General features: G+C 45.2%; 1 protein-coding gene across 4 annotated transcripts in view; it reads left to right on the forward strand.

The window, feature by feature from the left end:
* The window catches only part of ADGRB1 (adhesion G protein-coupled receptor B1), a 912,987-nt gene that overhangs the window by 880,913 nt on the left and 12,359 nt on the right, over nucleotides 1–19,715 (forward strand). For all 4 annotated transcript variants that reach the window (XM_082259420.1, XM_082259422.1, XM_082259423.1 and 1 more), the window contains 2 exons: nucleotides 1,166–1,205; nucleotides 8,343–8,989. In XM_082259420.1, coding sequence (XP_082115546.1) covers nucleotides 1,166–1,205; nucleotides 8,343–8,989 — 687 coding nt within the window. The remainder of the gene's footprint in view (nucleotides 1–1,165; nucleotides 1,206–8,342; nucleotides 8,990–19,715) is intronic.

Genomic DNA, 19,715 nt, shown 5'->3' on the forward strand with positions numbered 1-19,715 from the left:
TTCAGCGGCTTTGCCCGGGTCTCCTGGTGGTCCGTGTGGCTGGTTGGAGTCCCGATCAAAGCCGCATGTGGCTTCAATCGGGTCTCCGATGACGTAACCCAGAGACGGCGTCCATTACGGCTTGTCTGGGTTACTCGGCTGCTAAAGGCGCAGAATTTAAAAAGTGACTGTATTCAAAAATGCAATTTTCGGCATTTTGAATACATTGAAGTGCAGTGGAGGGGTTTGGAGTCTATTTCTTGGTTGATTGTTAATTGTCAGTACTAGCAGTCGGGGAGCAGTTGCAGGGAGAGAATGGCTGGACGTAGGAGATACATCCTAGACACTTGGTGTTTTTTTAGGAACGTATCTCTTCTGTATGGTTTCTCATATATATAGGGAAAATCAAAGTTGTAACGGAAACCGCCGACCCACACTGTGCTTCCATCAGTATACGGCTTCCTTGCAGTTATGAACATATATACCAGATTTTCCCAGCCACCCTCATACAAAGCTAGCCAACAACTTAGCTTATACTGGAATCACTCTTTATTGAACAGACGCACAGAATTTATATACAGCATGGACACCCCCCTCCTGATCAGATTACCACACACAGGTCAGGGGTTGCCTGATTACATTATCATATGCAGATGAAATTGTATACAGAAACAGAATTAACCTGAACTAATTATCTAGCCATCTGGAAAGAAAAATGTGAGGTCATTAACATTTAACAATGGGACAGGCAGACTTAACACAATCCACATTCCACCTCAATAGACAGACAATAGGACAAGACTGCCAATGACAGTCTGTCTGTCTCCTACATTGAAGTACACGGAATAAACAACTACGTATTGCTATGATTATTTAGGTGTCACAGACTTCATGGCAACAGGCTATAGGTCTCACAGTGTAAAGTGGGATTAAATCTTCATATTCCCTGAGAGATATTGCTGACAAATATTACTGTCCCACTTGAAGCAATCCAAACCATTAAGTATCTGTCTTTCACTCCCAGTGACAGTGAGTACCGTCACAAAAGTGTTTTGATGATTTTGTGGAGAGTTTTATATAAGAAAGGAATCTGCACAGGACGGATGTGACATCATCTGATCTCTCCGCTATGACATCACTTTATGATACAAAGTCATTGTAATTCTCATTGTCTTTATCCCCACAGTCTGAATTCGAGAAAGATGTGGACCTGGCGTGTCGATCAGGTGAGGATTTCAGATTTATTTATTTCTATTTCTGCTTTTTAAAAAAAAAAAAAAAAAACAAACAAACATTTGCTCAGTATGCTTGCGTCTTTTCCACAATGGCTGTGCCCTTCAGTGCAGACTGTTCATCATCCAGTAGCAAGTCCTATAGAGGGTTATCCATTGATTTAATTTCCAGATGTGAAGTGTCAGGAATGGTGAACAATCCTGGAATACACAATGATCCGGATGGTCTTATCTGCTCCATTACTCCGTTAATTCCTCGTCTTCTCACGCCATAAACCTTCGCTCGATCTATACCGCAATTAAGCAATAGAATCATCATCACTTAACTTGCTCATGGTGGGCAAACATGTCAGGAGTCAGCGCTCCACAGCCACGCAATGGATTCACTGGAAGAATTGGCCATTTAGCGTGAAATATCTGTCATTATTTGAAGTGCTCTTCACGTCTGGTGGTAATAGAGCGCGCCGATTTGCTCCAAGTAATGTGAACCTTGCTCTTCTCACATGTATTATTAGTAGATAAAGAGAATTGCACCTTGATTAGACTTCTGTCCATTCAGCAGGAACGCTTATCTCAACCCAAGGATGCCATTGTAATATATCGCAGATTTCCAGTCCTTAGACGCGGTGGTTAAATTGTTTTTTTTTTTCTTTTTCCTTAACTTTTCTATTATCCTAATTATAATATAATGACAATAAATATTATATATATATATATATATACCTATATATGGATGTATGTGTGTGTGTGTGTGTGTATATATATATATATATATATATATATATATATATATAGATGTATGTATGTGTATATATATATATATATATATATATATATATATATATATGAATATATATATCTATATGAATATATATTTATATATATCTAGAGAGAGAGAGAATTAGAATTAGGTATATATATATCCTAATTATAATATAATGACAATAAATATTTTATATATATATATATATATATATATATATATATATATATGTATGTGTATATATATATATATATATATATATATATATATGTATGTGTGTGTGTGTGTATATATATATATATATATATATAGAGAGAGAGAGAATTAGGTATATATATATATATGTATGTGTATATATGTGTGTATATATATATATATATATATATATATATATATATATATATATATATAGAGAGAGAGAGAGAGATAGAATTAGGTATATATATATATATATAGATGTAAATATATATATATATATATATATATATACAGTATCTCACAAAAGTAAGTACACCCTCACATTTCTGTAAATATTTTATTCTATCTTTTCATGTGACAACACTGAAGAAATGAGACTTTGCTACAATGTAAAGTAGTGAGTGTACAGCTTGTATAACAGTGTAAATTTACTGTCCCCTCAAAATAACTCAACACACAGCCATTAATGTCTAAACCGCTGGCAACAAAAGTCAGTACACCCCTAAGTGAAAATGTCCAAATTGGGCCCAAAATGGTAATATTCTGTGTGGCCGCCATTATTTTCCAGCACTGCCTTAACCCTCTTGGGCATGGAGTTCACCAGAGCTTCACAGGTTGTCACTGGAGTCCTCTTCCCCTCCTCCATGATGACATCACAGAGCTGGTGGATGTTACAGACCTTGCGCTCCTCCACCTTCTGTTTGAGGATGCCCCACAGATGCTCAATAGGGTTCAGGTCTGGAGACATGCTTGGCCAGTCCATCACCTTTACCCTCAGCTTCTTTAGCAAGGCAGTGGTCACCTTGGAGGTGTTTGGGGTCGTTATCATGTTGGAATACTGCCTTGCGGCCCAGTCTCTGAAGGGAGGGGATCATGCTCTGCTTCAGTATGTCACAGTACATGTTGGCATTCATGGTTCCCTCAATGATCTGTAGCTCCCCAGTGCCGGCAGCACTCATGCAGCTGCAGACCATGACACTCCCACCACCATGCTTGGATGTAGGAAGACACACTTGTCTTTGTTCTCCTCACCTGGTTGCTCCGACACACACGCCTGACACCATCTGACCCAAATAAGTTTATCTTGGTCTCATCAGAGCACAGGAGATGGTTCCAGTAATCCATGTCCTTAGTCTGCTTGTCTTCAGCAAACTGTTTGCAGGCTTTCTTGTGCATCATCTTTAGAAGAGGCTTCCTTCTGGGATGACAGCCATGCAGACCAGTTTGATGCAGTGTGCGGCGTATGGTCTGAGCACTGACAGGCTGACCCCCCCACCCCTTCAACCTCTGCAGCAATGCTGGCAGCACTCATACGTCTATTTCCCAAAGACAACCTCTGGATATGACGCTGAGCACGTGCACTCAGCTTCTTTGGTCGACCATGGTGAGGCCTGTTCTGAGTGGAACCTGTCCGGGTAAACCGCTGTATGGTCTTGGCCACCGTGCTGCAGCTCAGTTTGCAGGAAATTACATTCCTGGAGGCATTCTGTACACCAACAATGTACAGAGCGCCCCCCCCCCCCCCAGGTGGCCATACTGTGTTTTACAGAAAAATTACAGCAGTAGCAGATTGAAAAGGAAAGATCATTCTTGAGAACATTGAATTACAATATGGCCCGTTTTGTTTATTTGCTATATTTCTTTCATGAAAGCGGAGTTACCCTTTAAAAGTCCGAAACATTTTTCCTTTAATAATGGACCTTCATGGTGAATTAAAGCCATTCATGAGATAAAACAGGTAACGTTTGTTGATGGATTAATTACTGTGTGAGGAAAGCTGAGAGAATTTTTATTTGATCTTTTGGAGGACGGAGTAATAATTTGGAAGGAAGCGGAGTCCGCGGGGAAATGCGTCTTCATGGAGGCCGGGATGATGGAATTTTTAATTGGAAATACGCTTTTCTCTTCTCGGCTTTGTGATGATGAGATCTCACCGGTTTTATTACTTGTGTAAAAAGGAAGAAAAGAAAATACTGATCCAGATTAAAGTTGGACTCCAGACAAAAAGTTTAATAGATAGTCAAAGTTGGTCTATGGGAGCCAAAAGTTTCTGTCCATCCAGTCCTGGAGTATCACAGCCCCGGTCTGGACTGGAGACCTGACATTTTATTCCTGCAGTTTGGCAGTAGAGCCTGGTCACCTGCCTAACCTTAGCCTGTGATTGGACAGCAGCACACTAAAGAAGTCATCACTCTGCTGGCACCTCCTCTCAGCATGTTCCTTGTTAGCATGCTTAAGCAGCACACCTGATTGGCTTCTAGCACTGGTCCTCCTTCTTCCAGGCTGAGGGCTGAGTGGTGCTGTACAGGGGGCTGGTTCTATATGTTAGGTGCATTTTTTAACATCTGCAAGAGCCTAACAACTTACAGTGCAAGGTCATGTAGACACCCCCACGTGTTTTCTGATCCAACGATTTACAGTGTAATTTCTATTGTTACCATCATACACCTCTGGCTGGCCAGTCAGAGGTGTCTAATGATGACCCCCTAGCTGGCTGGTGTCATTTCTGTGGCTACCATTGGACACCCCTGACTGGCCAGCAAGAGGTGTCCGATGGTAACCATAGAAATGACACAAGCCAGCCAGGGGTGTCAAATGGTGTCCAAAGAAATAACACCAGCCAGCCAGGAGTCACCATCAGGCACCACTGACTGGCCAGCCAGAGATGTCTTATGGTGGCAATAGAAATGACACCGGCCAGGCAGGGGTCACCGTTGGATACCCCTGAATGGTAAGCCAGAGGTGTCAGATGGTAACCATAGAAATTACACCAGCCATCCAGGGGTCACCATTGGACACCCCTGACTGGCCAGCCATGGGTGTCCAATGGTGACCAAAGAAATGACACCCGCTATCTAGGGGTCACCATCAACACCCCCTAACTGGCCAGCCAGAGGTGTCCGATGGTAAGCATAGAAATGACACCAGCCATCCAGGGGTCACCATTGGACACCCCTGACTTGCCAGCCAGAGGTGACCAATGGTAAGCATAGAAATGACACCAGCCATTCAGGGGTCACCATTAGACACCCCAGACTGGCCAGCCAGAGGTGTCGGATGGTGACCATAGAAATTACTTCCAGGGGTCACCATTGGACACCCCTGACTGGCCAGCCAGGGATGTCTAATGGTAAGCATAGAAATTACACTAGCCAGCCAGGGGTGTCCAATGGTGACCATAGAAATTACACCGGCCATCCAGGGGTCACCATTGGACACCCCTGACTGGCCAGCCATGGGTGTCCGATGGTGACCAAAGAAATGATACCCGCTATCTAGGGGTCACCATCAACACCCCCTGACTGGCCAGCCAGAGGTGTCCGATGGTAAGCATAGAAATGACACCAGCCATCCAGGGGTCACCATTGGACACCCCTGACTTGCCAGCCAGAGGTGACCAATGGTAAGCATAGAAATGACACCAGCCATTCAGGGGTCACCATTATACACCCCTGACTGGCCAGCCAGAGGTGTCGGATGGTGACCATAGAAATTACTTCCAGGGGTCACCATTGGACACCCCTGACTGGCCAGCCAGAGATGTCTAATGGTAAGCATAGAAATTACACTAGCCAGCCAGGGGTGTCCAATGGTGACCATAGAAATTACACCGGCCATCCAGGGGTCACCATTGGACACCCTGGACTGGCCAGCCATGGGTGTCCGATGGTGACCAAAGAAATGATACCCGCTATCTAGGGGTCACCATCAACACCCCCTGACTGGCCAGCCAGAGGTGTCTGATGGTAAGCATAGAAATGACACCAGCCATCCAGGGGTCACCATTGGACACCCCTAACTTGCCAGCCAGAGGTGACCAATGGTAAGCATAGAAATGACACCAGCCATTCAGGGGTCACCATTAGACACCCCTGACTGGCCAGCCAGAGGTGTCGGATGGTGACCATAGAAATTACTTCCAGGGGTCACCATTGGACACCCCTGACTGGCCAGCCAGAGATGTCTAATGGTAAGCATAGAAATGACACCAGCCAGGCAGGGATAACTATTGGACACCCTGACTGGGCAGCCAGGGGTGTCCAATGGTGACCATAGAAATGACACCTGCTATCCAGGGGTCACCATTGAATACCCTTGACTGGCCAGCCAAAGGTGTCAAATGGTGACCATAGAAATTACACCGGCCTTCCAGGGGTCACCATTGGACATTCCTAACTGGCCAGCCAGAGGTGTCCGATGGAAACCATAGTTTTCTTATTCATCCATTAACGTTTCTGTGGTCACCACTCCTACCTAGCCGTGCTTAAGAAGAAAATATAAAGAGAGATTTAAAAACCTTGTCTGAACATGATCAGCTGTGTGGAATATTCTTGGCCTTTCCATCAGTATTAATTTAGTTGACTAAAATATTTTCGTCGACTAAATTAACACTATTTTAGTCGACTAAAATACAACTAAAACAATTCAGACGACTAAAATTTAACTAAAACTAAAATGGCTTTTTAGTCAAAAGACTAAAATACGACTAAAACTAAAATAGCATTTTAGCCAAAAGACTATGACTAAAACTAAATTGAAATTTGCTGCCATAATTACCACTGCTCTCCATGCCATACTAGGCACGCTAAACTCAATGCACACATTCATGGGACAGCCAAGTGATAGCTAAACATGCCTACACATCTACTGCCCTTCTGTGGTCTATGGCCAGGTTATTCCCCCATTCCTTCTACTGTATAGGTGTTACAGGGACAGAAAGCAAAGAAACAGAAAGCAACAAAAACTTGACAGACAATATGGCTCCTATCCGCTGTATAGAAAACTAAAAATAAAAAAGGGTTTTGGATGGAGTTAAGCTTTAAAGAACCTTGGTTGACAAACATGGCCATGTTGCTCAACATTGAGCAAGTTCTTGACTGCAGGAGCAGTCAGTGGGCACCAGCTAAGTCATTTTACGCAACAACATGGCCACCTTGAGGGCCAAGCCGAAGGACAGCAAATACAGCATGAACATTGTTGGGCTTTAAATAATCTTGGATGAGGAACATGGCTCAGCAAGTTCTTGACTGTCCAGGAGCAGTCAATGGACACCAGCTACACCATTTTATCCAGAAAACCAATCACCTTGAGGGTCAAGCCGCAGAGGGACAGCAAATATCGCATAAACATTGGACTTTAAATGATCTTGGATGAAGAACATGGCCATACTGCTCAACACTGAGCACGTTCTTGACTGTCCAGGAGCAGTCAATGGACACCTGCTATGCCATTTTACCCAGCAACATGGCCACCTTGAGGACCAAGCCGAAGAAGGACAGTAAATACAGCATGAACATTGGGCTTTAAATAATCTTGGAGGAGGAACATGGCTCAGCAAGTTCTTGACTGTCCGGTAGCAGTCAATGGACACCAGCTACACCATTTTATCCAGAAAACCGACCACCTTGAGGGTCAAGCCGCAGAGGGACAGCAAATAAAGCATAAACATTGGTCTTTAAATGATCTTGGATGAAGAACATGGCCATACTGCTCAACATTAAGAACGTTCTTGACTGTCCAGGAGCAGTCAATGGACACCAGCTACGCCATCTTATCCAGAAAACCGACCACCTTGAGGGTCAAGCCACAGAAAGACAGCAAATACAGCATGAACATTGGGCTTTAAAAAATCTTGGATGAGGAACATGGTCCTGTTTCTCAGCATTCAGCAAGTTCTTGACTGTCCAGGAGCAGTCAATGGACACCAGCTACGCCATCTTATCCAGAAAACCAACCAACTTGAGGGTCAAGCCGCAGAGGGACAGCAAATATCGCATAAACATTGGACTTTAAATGATCTTGGATGAAGAACATGGCCATACTGCTCAACATTGAGCACGTTCTTGACTGTCCCAGAGCAGTCAATGGACACCAGCTACCCCATTTTATCCAACAACATGGCCACCTTGAGGGCCAAGCCACAGGAGGACAGCAAATACAGCATGCACATTGGGCTTTATGGAATCGTGGATGAGGAACATGGCCATTAAGCAATAAGCTTTCCCCAAATTACAATTTTTGGAAAAAAAATACTTTTTCATGTCTGCCCAATCTTTGCATTTACATTTTTTTCTTCTATACGTACGCAGGGTGTCTTGCTTGTTGTATATGCATGATAGAACGTTTTGTGTGCAAAAGACTAATTCTTTATTTTGTTCTTTCTTCTCCAGCCCTTAGCAAGGACATCTCAACATGTAGAACATCTACCATTACGGGGACTTTAAAACGGCCATCACTACAAGATGAAGAAAAGATGAAGAACCACCAAAAGGGATCGAACTTCAACAGTCTTCCAGCCAACGTCTCCAAAATGCATCTTCAAGGCTCTCCACATTATCTTGGAAGCATTAATCTCAACGAGTACAACAACCATACGCTCACCCTAAAAAAAGACAAAAACCAGCCCCCAAAGCCCATGTACATGTGCGAAGGGGACATCTTTAAAAAGTTAGACTCTGAGCTCACCAGAGCACAGGAGCAGTCAATGGACACCAGCTACGTCATTTTGCCCAGCAACACGGCCACCTTGAGGGCCAAGCCAAAGGAGGACAGCAAATACAGCATGAACATTGACCAGATGCCGCAAACCCGGCTCATTCATCTCAACATGGGTGACCCCACCTACATGGTGAAGAGTCCACCCAGGGAACGTTTGGGAATGAAATGTCCCGAGCAAGGTTCTCCAATGCAGAAGCAACAGCTGCACCCCAGCGAGTCTCAGATCCCCATGGGGCTGTGCGAAAAGGCAGAATTAGGGACAACTGGTATTGTCCCAAAGAGCGAGATCATCTCAACGCTATCGATGAGCTCTTTAGAGGTGAGAAAAATTTTGCTTACAGCTAAGGATGAGTGAAGTGCTTTCAGTAAAGATGATTTTGCTGCTGAAATATTACATTTGAATTTTACTTTTTATGGTTTTTTTTTTCTTTATTTAGTAATTTAGGGTATTTTGGTTTATTAATTTCTTGTGTTCATTTTATATATTTTCCTTACCGCCGCTTGAATTTTTTTATTTCACTTCTTCACTGTATTTTATTTATTTATTTATTTACATTTTTTTAACAAATGGTGAGGCTAATGAGAGGTTGCTTTTTTTGCACAAGAACAGGTCCAGAATAAAGGACCATTTGTAACCCTCATTTAATGCCCATTAAACCCCTTGAAAACCACCTAAGTCTACTTTTTGCAAATATTTTGTAAATGCACCAGATTTTGATAAATAAAAATTGTATATTTATTTCATTTTTGCATTAAGGCCTGCAGAGCACTGCAAGCGTGATCAGTAAATTGTGGGTGCAATGTACGGGCCTCTGAATTGTTTACCCCCAACCCCTTTGATAAATGCACCAACATTGATAAATAAATAAAAGGGCAATTACTTAATTTTTGCATTGAGGACTGCACTAAAGCCCCGTACACACACGCAGATCGTCGTCATACAAATGTTCGTCTTTTCTCCCCGGGATGTCGGTGTCTGTTGAAAAGTGCAAAGACAGCACAAGGACAGCACAAGAATTTTGTCCGCAGACTTCAGCTGACTGCAGAAGTGATGTCATGTGATGGTTAACTTTCCCTGTGTTTTTTATTTTCTGAGCATGCCCAGTCTTGCAAATCTGCGGTCTGTCGGCTGATTTCTGTACTGACAGGCGAACAATCGTCCGTTCTGGTGTCCGCAGACAAAAATTTTCATGTTTGCAAGAAAGACTCTTGTCCGCGGATTGTGTGCAGACAGCTGTCGGAGGCACCATACTAACACGCGTACAATCGGCAGATCTTTCGTCCGCCGACGTTTGTATGACGACGATCTGCGTGTGTGTACGGGGCTTTAGATCAGCGTGTTGTAGATGCAATCTTCAGGCACCTGCATTGTTTACCCCCAGTCCTGGGTCCATATAGATGTATAGACCTTTTGTTATATTGCTAAAGGAGTTGTACCCTGTACTTCAACCAGAGGGCGCTGTTAGAAATCATGGGGCCCCATACAGCCTTCCTGACAGGGCTTCACCCAACTCTCCAGGGTGCAGCGGAACAATGCCTTTGACTTTATCCACCTATGCCCCAAAAATGAAAAAAGTCCCTCCTCTGCTCCCTTGGGTCTCTGTGCAGGCCAGTCAAGTTCCTCCACCCCAAACTCGCTCATCCATGTCTTTATGGACCTGAAATGTCTTGGTATGCTGATGCCTTAAGAGTTCCCTTCACTGGCCAAGCCCAACCCCTGAAGAACAACCCCCCACACCATATTCCACCCTCCAACAAATTATTTGGACCAGTGCACAAAGCAAGGTCCATCCCAAATGTGTTCTATGGGGTTGAGGTCAGGACTCTGTGCAGGTCAGTCAAGTTCCTCCACCCCAAAGTCGCTCATCCATGTCTTTTATGGACCTTGCTTTGTGCACTGGTCCAAATCATTTGGCGGAGGGGGGATTATGGTGTGGGGTTGTTTTTCAGCAAGGGGCCACCCCCAAATTGTTCCCACAAAGTTGTCCAAAATGTCTTAGTATGCTGACGCCTTAAGAGTTCCCTTCACTGGAACTAAGGGGCCAACCCAACCCCTGAAAAACAACCCCACACCATAATCCCCCCCTCCACCAAATGATTTGGACCAGTGCACAAAACAAGGTCCAAAAACACATGGATGAGTGAGTTTGGGGTGGAGGAACTTGACTGACCTGCACAGAGTCCTGACCTCAACCCGATAGAACACCTTTGGGATGGACCTTGCTTTGTGCACTGGTCCAAATAATTTAGTGGAGGGTGGAATATGGTGTGGGGGTTGTTCTTCAGGGGTTGGGCTTGGCCAGTGAAGGGAACTCTTAAGGGGTCAGCATGCCAAGACATTTTGGTCAATTTCATGATCTCATTTACTGACCCCTTCCTTGTTTATGAATGAACGGGAAGCCTCTGTACAGAGCTATTCCTGTTCATTCATTCTGTGCAGCTGAGGCTGCAGAGAAAGGGATTGATTAATCTGTCCTCAATCCCTTTCTTTGTCTCAAAAGTGAGACATGAGGGGTCTGTTTAGAGCAGTGATATTTCTCCAAAGCTCCCCCCAAGTGGGGGTCCTAAAAAATATGTAAAAAATATATTTTTTTAAATTTTTAAATTTTTTTTTTAAATTGTAAAAAAAAAAAAAAATTAAAAAATAAAATAAAACGTTAAAAAAAACAACATTAATAAAAAAAACTACTGACACCAGGGGTGGAACTACCGGGGTCGCAAAGGTAGCACTTACGACTGAGCTTAGCTTTCCGCCAATGTTGGGGGACCCTAAGACAGCAGAAAGGTGGCCCGCTGCAGGACCGTAATGAAGGGTCCCAAAGGTAGCACTTGCGACTGGGCTCTGGCATTCCACCAAGGTTGGGAGACCCTAGGACAGCAGGAAGGTAGCCCACTGCAGGACCGTAAAAAAGGGTCCCAAAGGTCGCACTTGCGACTGGGCTCTGGCATTCCGCCAATGTTGGGGGACCCTAAGACAGCAGGAAGGTGGCCTGCTGCAGGATCTTAATAAAGGGTCCCAAAGGTCACACTTGCAACTGGACTCTGGTGTTCCGCCAATGTTGGGGGACCCTAAGACAGCAGGAAGATGGCCCGCTGCAAGACCATAAAAAAGGGTCCCAAAGGTCACACTTTCGACTGGGCTCTGGCATTCCGCCAATGTTGGGGGACCCTAAGACAGCAGGAAGGTGGCCTGCTGCAGGATCTTAATAAAGGGTCCCAAAGGTCACACTTGCAACTCGACTCTGGCGTTCTGCCAACGTTGGGGGACCCTAAGACAGAAGGAAGGTAGCCCACTGCAGGTCCGTATAAAAGGGTCCCAAAGGTCACACTTGCGACTGGGCTCTGGCATTCCGCCAATGTTGGGGGACCCTAGGACAGCAGGAAGGTAGCCCACTGCAGGACCGTAAAAAAGGGTCCCAAAGGTCACACTTGCAACTGGACTCTGGCGTTCCGCCAATGTTGGGGGACCCTAAGACAGCAGGAAGGTGGCCTGCTGCAGGATCTTAATAAAGGGTCCCAAAGGTCACACTTGCAACTGGACTCTGGCATTCCGCCATTGTTGGGGGACCCTAAGACAGCAGGAAGATGGCCCGCTGCAACACCGTAAAAAAGGGTCCCAAAGGTCGCACTTGTGACTGAGCTCTGGCATTCCGCCAATGTTGGGGGACCCTAAGACAGCAGGAAGGTGGCCTGCTGCAGGACCGTAATAAAGGGTCCCAAAGGTCGCATTTGCGACTGGGCTATGGCGTTCTGCCAATGTTGGAAGACCCTAAGACAGCAGGAAGGTGGCCCATTGCAGGACCGTAATAAAGGGTCCCGTGATGGCAGCAAAGGGCCAGGGGGTCCCTTCATGTTTTTTTTTTAACTGGGGCCCTGAAGCTTCTAGTTACACCTCTGGTATACCTGCCAGAACATCGCAGCACATAAAAGGTGGGGTTTGGGGAAAAAGAACAAAAGAACTTCACAAGCCGTGCATTCACCATGTATGAAATCTTGACCTACATTTCAAAGAGAAGTCTGATCTGCCATGACAGCTCCAGGGTTGGCATAGTGACTAAAACAATTGCTACCAAGTGAGGAGCCACAGACGGATCACTCTGGGCTGGGTGCAATATGTCTACCAAAAAATAATCTTTATTAAAATGTCTTCAAAAATGATAAAACATAGCAACTGAACCAAAGTTGTCAATTTTCACTTGGTGAAGGGGTTGTAGGAATGTAACTTTGTAATAAAGATAAGTTGGTACCCAAACTGCATCCAGCCTGTAGTTACCCATCTGTTGGCACTTCTCTTGGTCACAAATATTTTAGTCAGTATTGCAAGGCTATTGGCTGACAGTTATTAGATTGGATTAGTCTATGGGGGGTAGAAAATTAGACAAAGCTGACTTCATAGCTTTTTTCATATTTTTTTATTTTACATAGTTACACAGGGTGGAAAAAATCAATGATTTCAAAAAAAGAATATAAAAAGATGTCTAGATTAGGGGAGGTCGGACAGACTGGGGTGGGGAGTTCCAAAGGATGGGAGAAGCTCTGGAGAAATCCTGGAGGCGGTCATGGGAGGAGGTGACAAGGGAGCTAGAGAGCAGGAGGTCTTGGGAGGACTGAACAGAGCAGCTCGGGGTGGAGGACACTGAGTGGAGGTCAGTGGAGGGATTGGCAGAGAGGGGTGGAGGACACTGAATGGAGGTCAGTGGGGGGATTAGCGGAGAGGGGTGGAGGACACTGATTGGAGGTCAGTGGGGGGATTAGCGGAGAGGGGTGGAGGACACTGAATGGAGGTCAGTGGAGGGATTGGCAGAGAGGGGTGGAGGACACTAAATGGAGGTCAGTGGAGGGATCGGCAGAGAGGGGTGGAGGACACTAAATGGAGGTTAGTGGAGGGATCGGCAGAGAGGGGTGGAGGACACTAAATGGAGGTCAGTGGAGGGATTGGCGGAGAGGGGTGGAGGACACTGAGTGGAGGTCAGTGGAGGGATTGGCAGAGAGGGGTGGAGGACACTGAACAATTGGTAAGGTGGATGAGTCTTGCAGCAGCATTCATTATGGACTAAAGGGGGGGTAGTCTATGTAAAGGTAATCCAATGAGGAGGGAGTTGCAGTAGTCGAGGCGAGAGATAACAAGGGAGTGAATTGGAAGCTTGGTGGTGTCATTGGTAAAAAAAGGGGCGTATTCTGGAGATGTTGCGGAGGTTGAGGCGGCAGGATTTGGACAGGGATTGGATATGGGCCTGAAAGGACAGTGCAGGGTTACCCCTAGCACCCTGAGTCCAGAGAGTCCAGGGTTACCCCTAGCATCCTGGCATGTGTGGAAGGACTGATAGTTGTTCCATTGATCTTGATAGAGAAGTCAGGGGAAGGGGCACGTAGAGGAGGAAATATTATGAGCTCGGTTTTAGATAGATTCAGTTTAAGGAAGTGGTGTGACATCCAGGGTGATATGTCTGTTAGTAAATCAGTGATGAGGGAGGAGACTGATGGGGTGAGCTGAGGGGTAGTGAGATATATTTAGATGTCATCAGCATAGAAATGGTATTGGAAGCCATGGGAGTCTAGTAGCTGACCCAGGGAGGAGGTGTATATCGAGAATAGTAGAGGTCCAAGGACAGAACCTTGGGGGACCCCAACGGTAAGAGGAGTTGCAGAGTAGTAAGTGGAATAGTAAGCGACACTGAAGGTGCGTTGAGATAGACAAAATTCGAGCCAATGGAGAGCAAAGTCACGGAGACCAAGCAAATTTAGTTTTTTGAGGAGGAGGGGGTGGTCAACTGTATCAAAGGCAGTAGAGAAGTCCAAGAGTAAGAGTACGGAGTAGTGACTGTTGGTTTTAGCTGTAAATAAGTAATTTGTGAGTTTTAGGAGAGAAGTTTCTGTGGAGGCTGCCGGCGAAATCCAGACTGAAGGGGATCAAGAAGGTTTTTCTCAAGGAAGTGCTTGCTCAGTCGGTTGTAGACTAGACGTTCAAGGAGTTTGGAGGCAAAAGGAAGTAAGGAGATTGGTCTTAGGTCTAGTGAGGCTTTCCTTGGTATTGGAGTAACTAGTGCATATTTTCGAGGGTTGGGGAAGATGCCAGGGGAGAGGTAGAGGTTGAAGATATGAGATAAAGATTGTAGGATAGAGCCAGAGGGTGACCATAGTATTTGAGAAGGAACAGGGTCCAGGGGGCAGGAAGTTAGGTTGTCTTTGATTTATGATTTGGAACCCTTTCAGATGTATGAACGTGTTTTAACCCACCTTGTAATGGACATTAAAGCATATTTTGTCCATTCATTTCATGGTCACCTAAAGTGGATCTTTAGATCGAGAATTGTAGAGGTCCAAGGACAGAACCTTGGGGGACCCCAACGGTAAGAGGAGTTGCAGAGGAGTAAGTGGAATTGTAAGTGACACTGAAGGTGCGGTGAGATAGGTAAGATTCAAACCAATGGAGAACCCAGTCATGGAGACCAAGCAAATTTAGTTTTTTGAGGAGGAGGGGTGGTCAACTGTATCAAAGGCAGTAGAGAAGTCCAAGAGTAAGAGTACGGAGTAGTGACTGTTGGTTTTAGCTGTAAATAAGTCATTTGTGAGTTTTAGGAGAGAAGTTTCTGTGGAGGCTGCCGGCGAAATCCAGACTTAAGGGGATCAAGAAGGTTTTTCTCAAGGAAGTGCTTGCTCAGTCGGTTGTAGACTAGACGTTTAAGGAGTTTGGAGGCAAAAGGAAGTAAGGAGATTGGTCTTAGGTCTAGTGAGGCTTTCCTTGGTATGGGAGTGACTAGTGCATGTTTTAGAGGGTTGGGGAAGATACCAGTGGAGAGGGAGAGGTTGAAGATATGAGTTAAAGATTGTAGGATAGAGTCAGAAGGTGACCATAGTATTTGAGAAGGAACAGGGTCCAGGGGGCAGGACGTTAGGTTGTCTTTGATTTATGATTTGGAACCCTTTCAGACGTATGAACGCGTTTTAACTCACCTTGTAATGGACATTAAAGCATATTTTGTCCATTCATTTCATGGTCACCTAAAGTGGATCTTTAGATCGAGAATAGTAGAAGTCCAAGGACAGAACCTTGGGGGATCTCAACGGTAAGAGGGGTTGCAGAGGAGTAAGTGGAGTTGTAAGTGACACTGAAGGTGCGGTGAGATAGGTAAGATTCGAACCAATGGGGAGCGCAGTCACGGAGACCAAGAAAATGTAGTTTTTTGAGGAGGAGGGGTTAGTCAACTGTATCAAGGAGGTGCTTGCTCAGTCGGTTGTAGACTAGATGTTCAAGGAGTTTGGAGGCAAAAGGAAGTAAGGAGATTGGTCTTAGGTTGGTAAGATTGGTGGGGTCTAGTGAGGCTTTCCTTGGTATGGGAGCGACTAGCGCATGTTTTAGAGGGTTGGGGAAGATGCCAGTGGAGAGGGAGAGGTTGAAGATATGAGTTAAAGATTGTAGGATAGAGTCAGAGGGTGACCATAGTATTTGAGAAGGAACAGGGTCCATGGGGCAGGAAGTTAGGTTGTCTTTGATTTATGATTTGGAACCCTTTCAGATGTATGAACGTGTTTTAACTCACCTTGTAATGGACATTAAAGCATTGTTTGTCCATTAATTTCATGGTCACCTAAAGTGGATCTTTAGGTCGAGAATAGTAGAGGTTCAAGGACAGAACCTTGGGGGAACCCAACAGTAAGAGGAGTTGCAGAGGAGTAAGTGGAGTTGTAAGTGACACTGAAGGTGCGGTGAGATAGGTAAGATTCAAACCAATGGAGAGCACAGTCACGGAGACCAAGCAAATTTCGTTTTTTGAGGAGGAGGGGGTGGTCAACTATATCAAGGAGGTGCTTGCTCAGTCGGTTGTAGACTAGATGTTCAAGGAGTTTGGAGGCAAAAGGAAGTAAGGAGATTGGTCTTAGGTTGGTAAGATTGGTGATCTAGTGAGGCTTTTCCTTGGTATGGGAGTGACTAGTGCATGTTTTAGAGGGTTGGGGAAGATGCCAGTGTAGAGGGAGAGGTTGAAGATATGAGTTAAAGATTGTGGGATAGAGCCAGAGGGTGACCATAGTATTTGAGAAGGAACAGGGTCCATGGGGCAGGAAGTTAGGTTGTCTTTGATTTATGATTTGGAACCCTTTCAGACGTATGAACGTGTTTTAACCCACCTTGTAATAGACATTAAAGCATATTTTGTCCATTAATTTCATGGTCACCTAAAGTGGATCTTTAGATTGAGAATAGTAGAGGTCCAAGGACAGAACCTTGGGGGAACCCAACAGTAAGAGGAGTTGCAGAGGAGTAAGTGGAGTTGTAAGTGACACTGAAGGTGCTGTGAGATAGGAAAGATTCAAACAATGGAGAGTACAGTCACGGAGACCAAGCAAATTTATATTTTTGCGGAGGAGGGGGTGGTCAACTGTATCAATGAGGTGCTTGCTCAGTTGGTTGTAGACTAGACGTTCAAGGAGTTTGTAGGCAAAAGGAAGTAAGGAGATTGGTCTTAGGTTGTTAAGATTGATGGGGTCTAGTGAGGCTTCCTTTGGTATGGGAGTGACTAGTTTATGTTTTAGAGGGTTGGGGAAGATGCCAGTGGAGAGGTTGAAGATATGAGTTAAAGATTGTAGGATAGAGCCAGAGGGTGACCATAGTATTTGAGAAGGAACAGGGTCCATGGGGCAGGAAGTTAGGTTGTCTTTGATTTATGATTTGGAACCCTTTCAGACGTATGAACGTGTTTTAACTCACCTTGTAATGGACATTAAAGCATTGTTTGTCCATTCATTTCATGGTCACCTAAAGTGGATCTTTAGATTGAGAATAGTAGAGGTCCAAGGACAGAACCTTGGGGGAACCCAACAGTAAGAGGAGTAAGTGGAGTTGTAAGTGACACTGAAGGTGCGGTGAGATAGGTAAGATTCAAACCAATGGAGAGCGCAGTCACGAAGACCAAGCAAATTTAGTTTTTTGAGGAGGAGGGGGTGGTCAACTGTATCAATGAGGTGCTTGTTCAGTTGGTTGTAGACTAGACGTTCAAGGAGTTTGGAGGCAAAAGGAAGTAAGGAGATTGGTCTTAGGTTGGTAAGATTGGTGGGGGGTCTAGTGAGGCTTCCTTTGGTATGGGAGTGACTAGTGCATGTTTTAGAGGGTTGGGGAAGATGCCAGTGGAGAGGTTGAATATATGAGTTAAAGATTGTAGGATAGAGCCAGAGGGTGACCATAGTATTTGAGAAGGAACAGGGTCCAGAGGGCAGGAAGTTAGGTTGCCTTTAAATTATGATTTGGAACCCTTTCAGACGTATGAACGTGTTTTAACTCTCCTTGTAATAACATTAAAGCATATTTTGTCCATTAATTTCATGGTCACCTAAAGTGGATCTTTCCTTAACCACTTGCCGACTGCCGTCAGTATATTTACTGCGGCAGTCAGCCCCTCACAGGCAAAGCGACGTAGGTCTACGTCGCTCGCCTGTGAGCCTCTAGGGGGCAAGCGCGCGCCGCTGAAGGCACGCCCCCCGCCCCCGCTCGTTCGCGGACCCCCCCCACGCGTGTCACTCGCGATCGTCGGGTGGAGAGGGAGAAAGGCAGGAGGCTCATGTAAACAAAGCCGCCTGTCATTCTCCCTTGTGTAAGAACAGAGATCATACGGTCCTGCTATGTAGGATCGTATTTCTCTGTTGTTACACAAACAGCCACGCCCCTTCACAGTTAGAAGCACGCCCCTAGGGACACACTTAACCCCTCCTTCTCCAATAAAGTTAACCCCTTCCCTGCCAGTGTCATTATTAAAGTAACAGTACATATGTATAGCACTGACTACTGTAGTAATGTCACTGGTACCCCCAAAAGTGTCAAAAATGTCAGTTAGGGGTCCGATCTGTCCGCCGCAATGTCGCAGTCCCGCAAAAAAAAATGCAGATCGCCGCAATTAAATAAATAACAAATAAATAACAATGACAAAAATCTTTCCCGTAGTACGCTTATTGCGATTTTTTTTTTACCAAACATAGGTAGCAGAAAACAAATTGGCCTAAAATGTTAAAAAATGTTGATTTTTACATTTTTTTGGGGGAATTTCATATAAAAAAAATGTGAAAAATATTGTTATTTTTGCAAAATTGTCGCTCTTTTTTTGTTTATAGCGCATGATCAAAAAAATCTCACAGGTGATCAAATACCACCAAAAGAAAGCTCTGTTTGTGGGGAAAAAAGGACGTCAATTTCATTTGGGTACAGCGTCGCACGACCGCGCAATTGTCCGTTAAAGTCACGCAGTGCCGAATCGCAAAATAGGCCCTGGTCAGGAAGGGGGTAAAATCTTCCGGGGCTTAAGGGGTTCAAATAGGAGAGCATTGCTGGAAGCACCCCCAGTGATCAGTGATAAAAATATGCACTGTCACTGTACTATGACACTGGCTGGGAAGGGGTTAAACATCTAGGGGCGATCAAAGGGTTAAATGTGTGCCTAGCCAGTGTTTATGTGTATTGTGTGCTGCAGGGAAACAAAATCCATCCCATCCCCCGCTGTCAGGACGGACCTCTGCGTTGTTTCCACTTCGCCAATCAGCAGGTGCCGGAGGTCATCCAGTGGCCGGCACCCGCTGATCGGCTTGTGCTATGACTAATCACATCACAGCCAGCACAGCGGCCACGCGCGTTGCGCCCCCTACCTGGAAGTGCCGGATCATGTACTGGATATTTGATCAGGTGCAGGAGAGCCGCTCTGCCGCCGTACTCCTACGTAAGGCGCTTGGCAAGCGGTTAAAGCTGAAATTTATTCTGCTTCTATTTTGCCTTCCCTCCCCCCTAATGAACATGTAATGGCATTTATACTACGCACCTTATTTTATACCCTGTGATGTCATCACTGGGCCTCTGTTCTTCTCTTTGCAATGCAGGCAGATCATGGTGGGCGGGAGGGGCCAGCAGGAGGCGTTACATAGCTTCCTGAATCCCTCACAGCCCCCCTGCCTCAGTCCTAAAGCAAGCAGTGGGCAGGCTCTTGGGGAGGATTAAATGAGTAAATATGCAAATATTAAAATGCCTTGTTGGGTGGGTGTCAGCCGGGAGAAGTGGGCGTTCCTAG

Source organism: Pelophylax lessonae (assembly GCF_965119305.1).
Source record: "Pelophylax lessonae genome assembly, chromosome: 5".
Taxonomy (NCBI): Eukaryota; Metazoa; Chordata; class Amphibia; order Anura; family Ranidae; genus Pelophylax; species Pelophylax lessonae.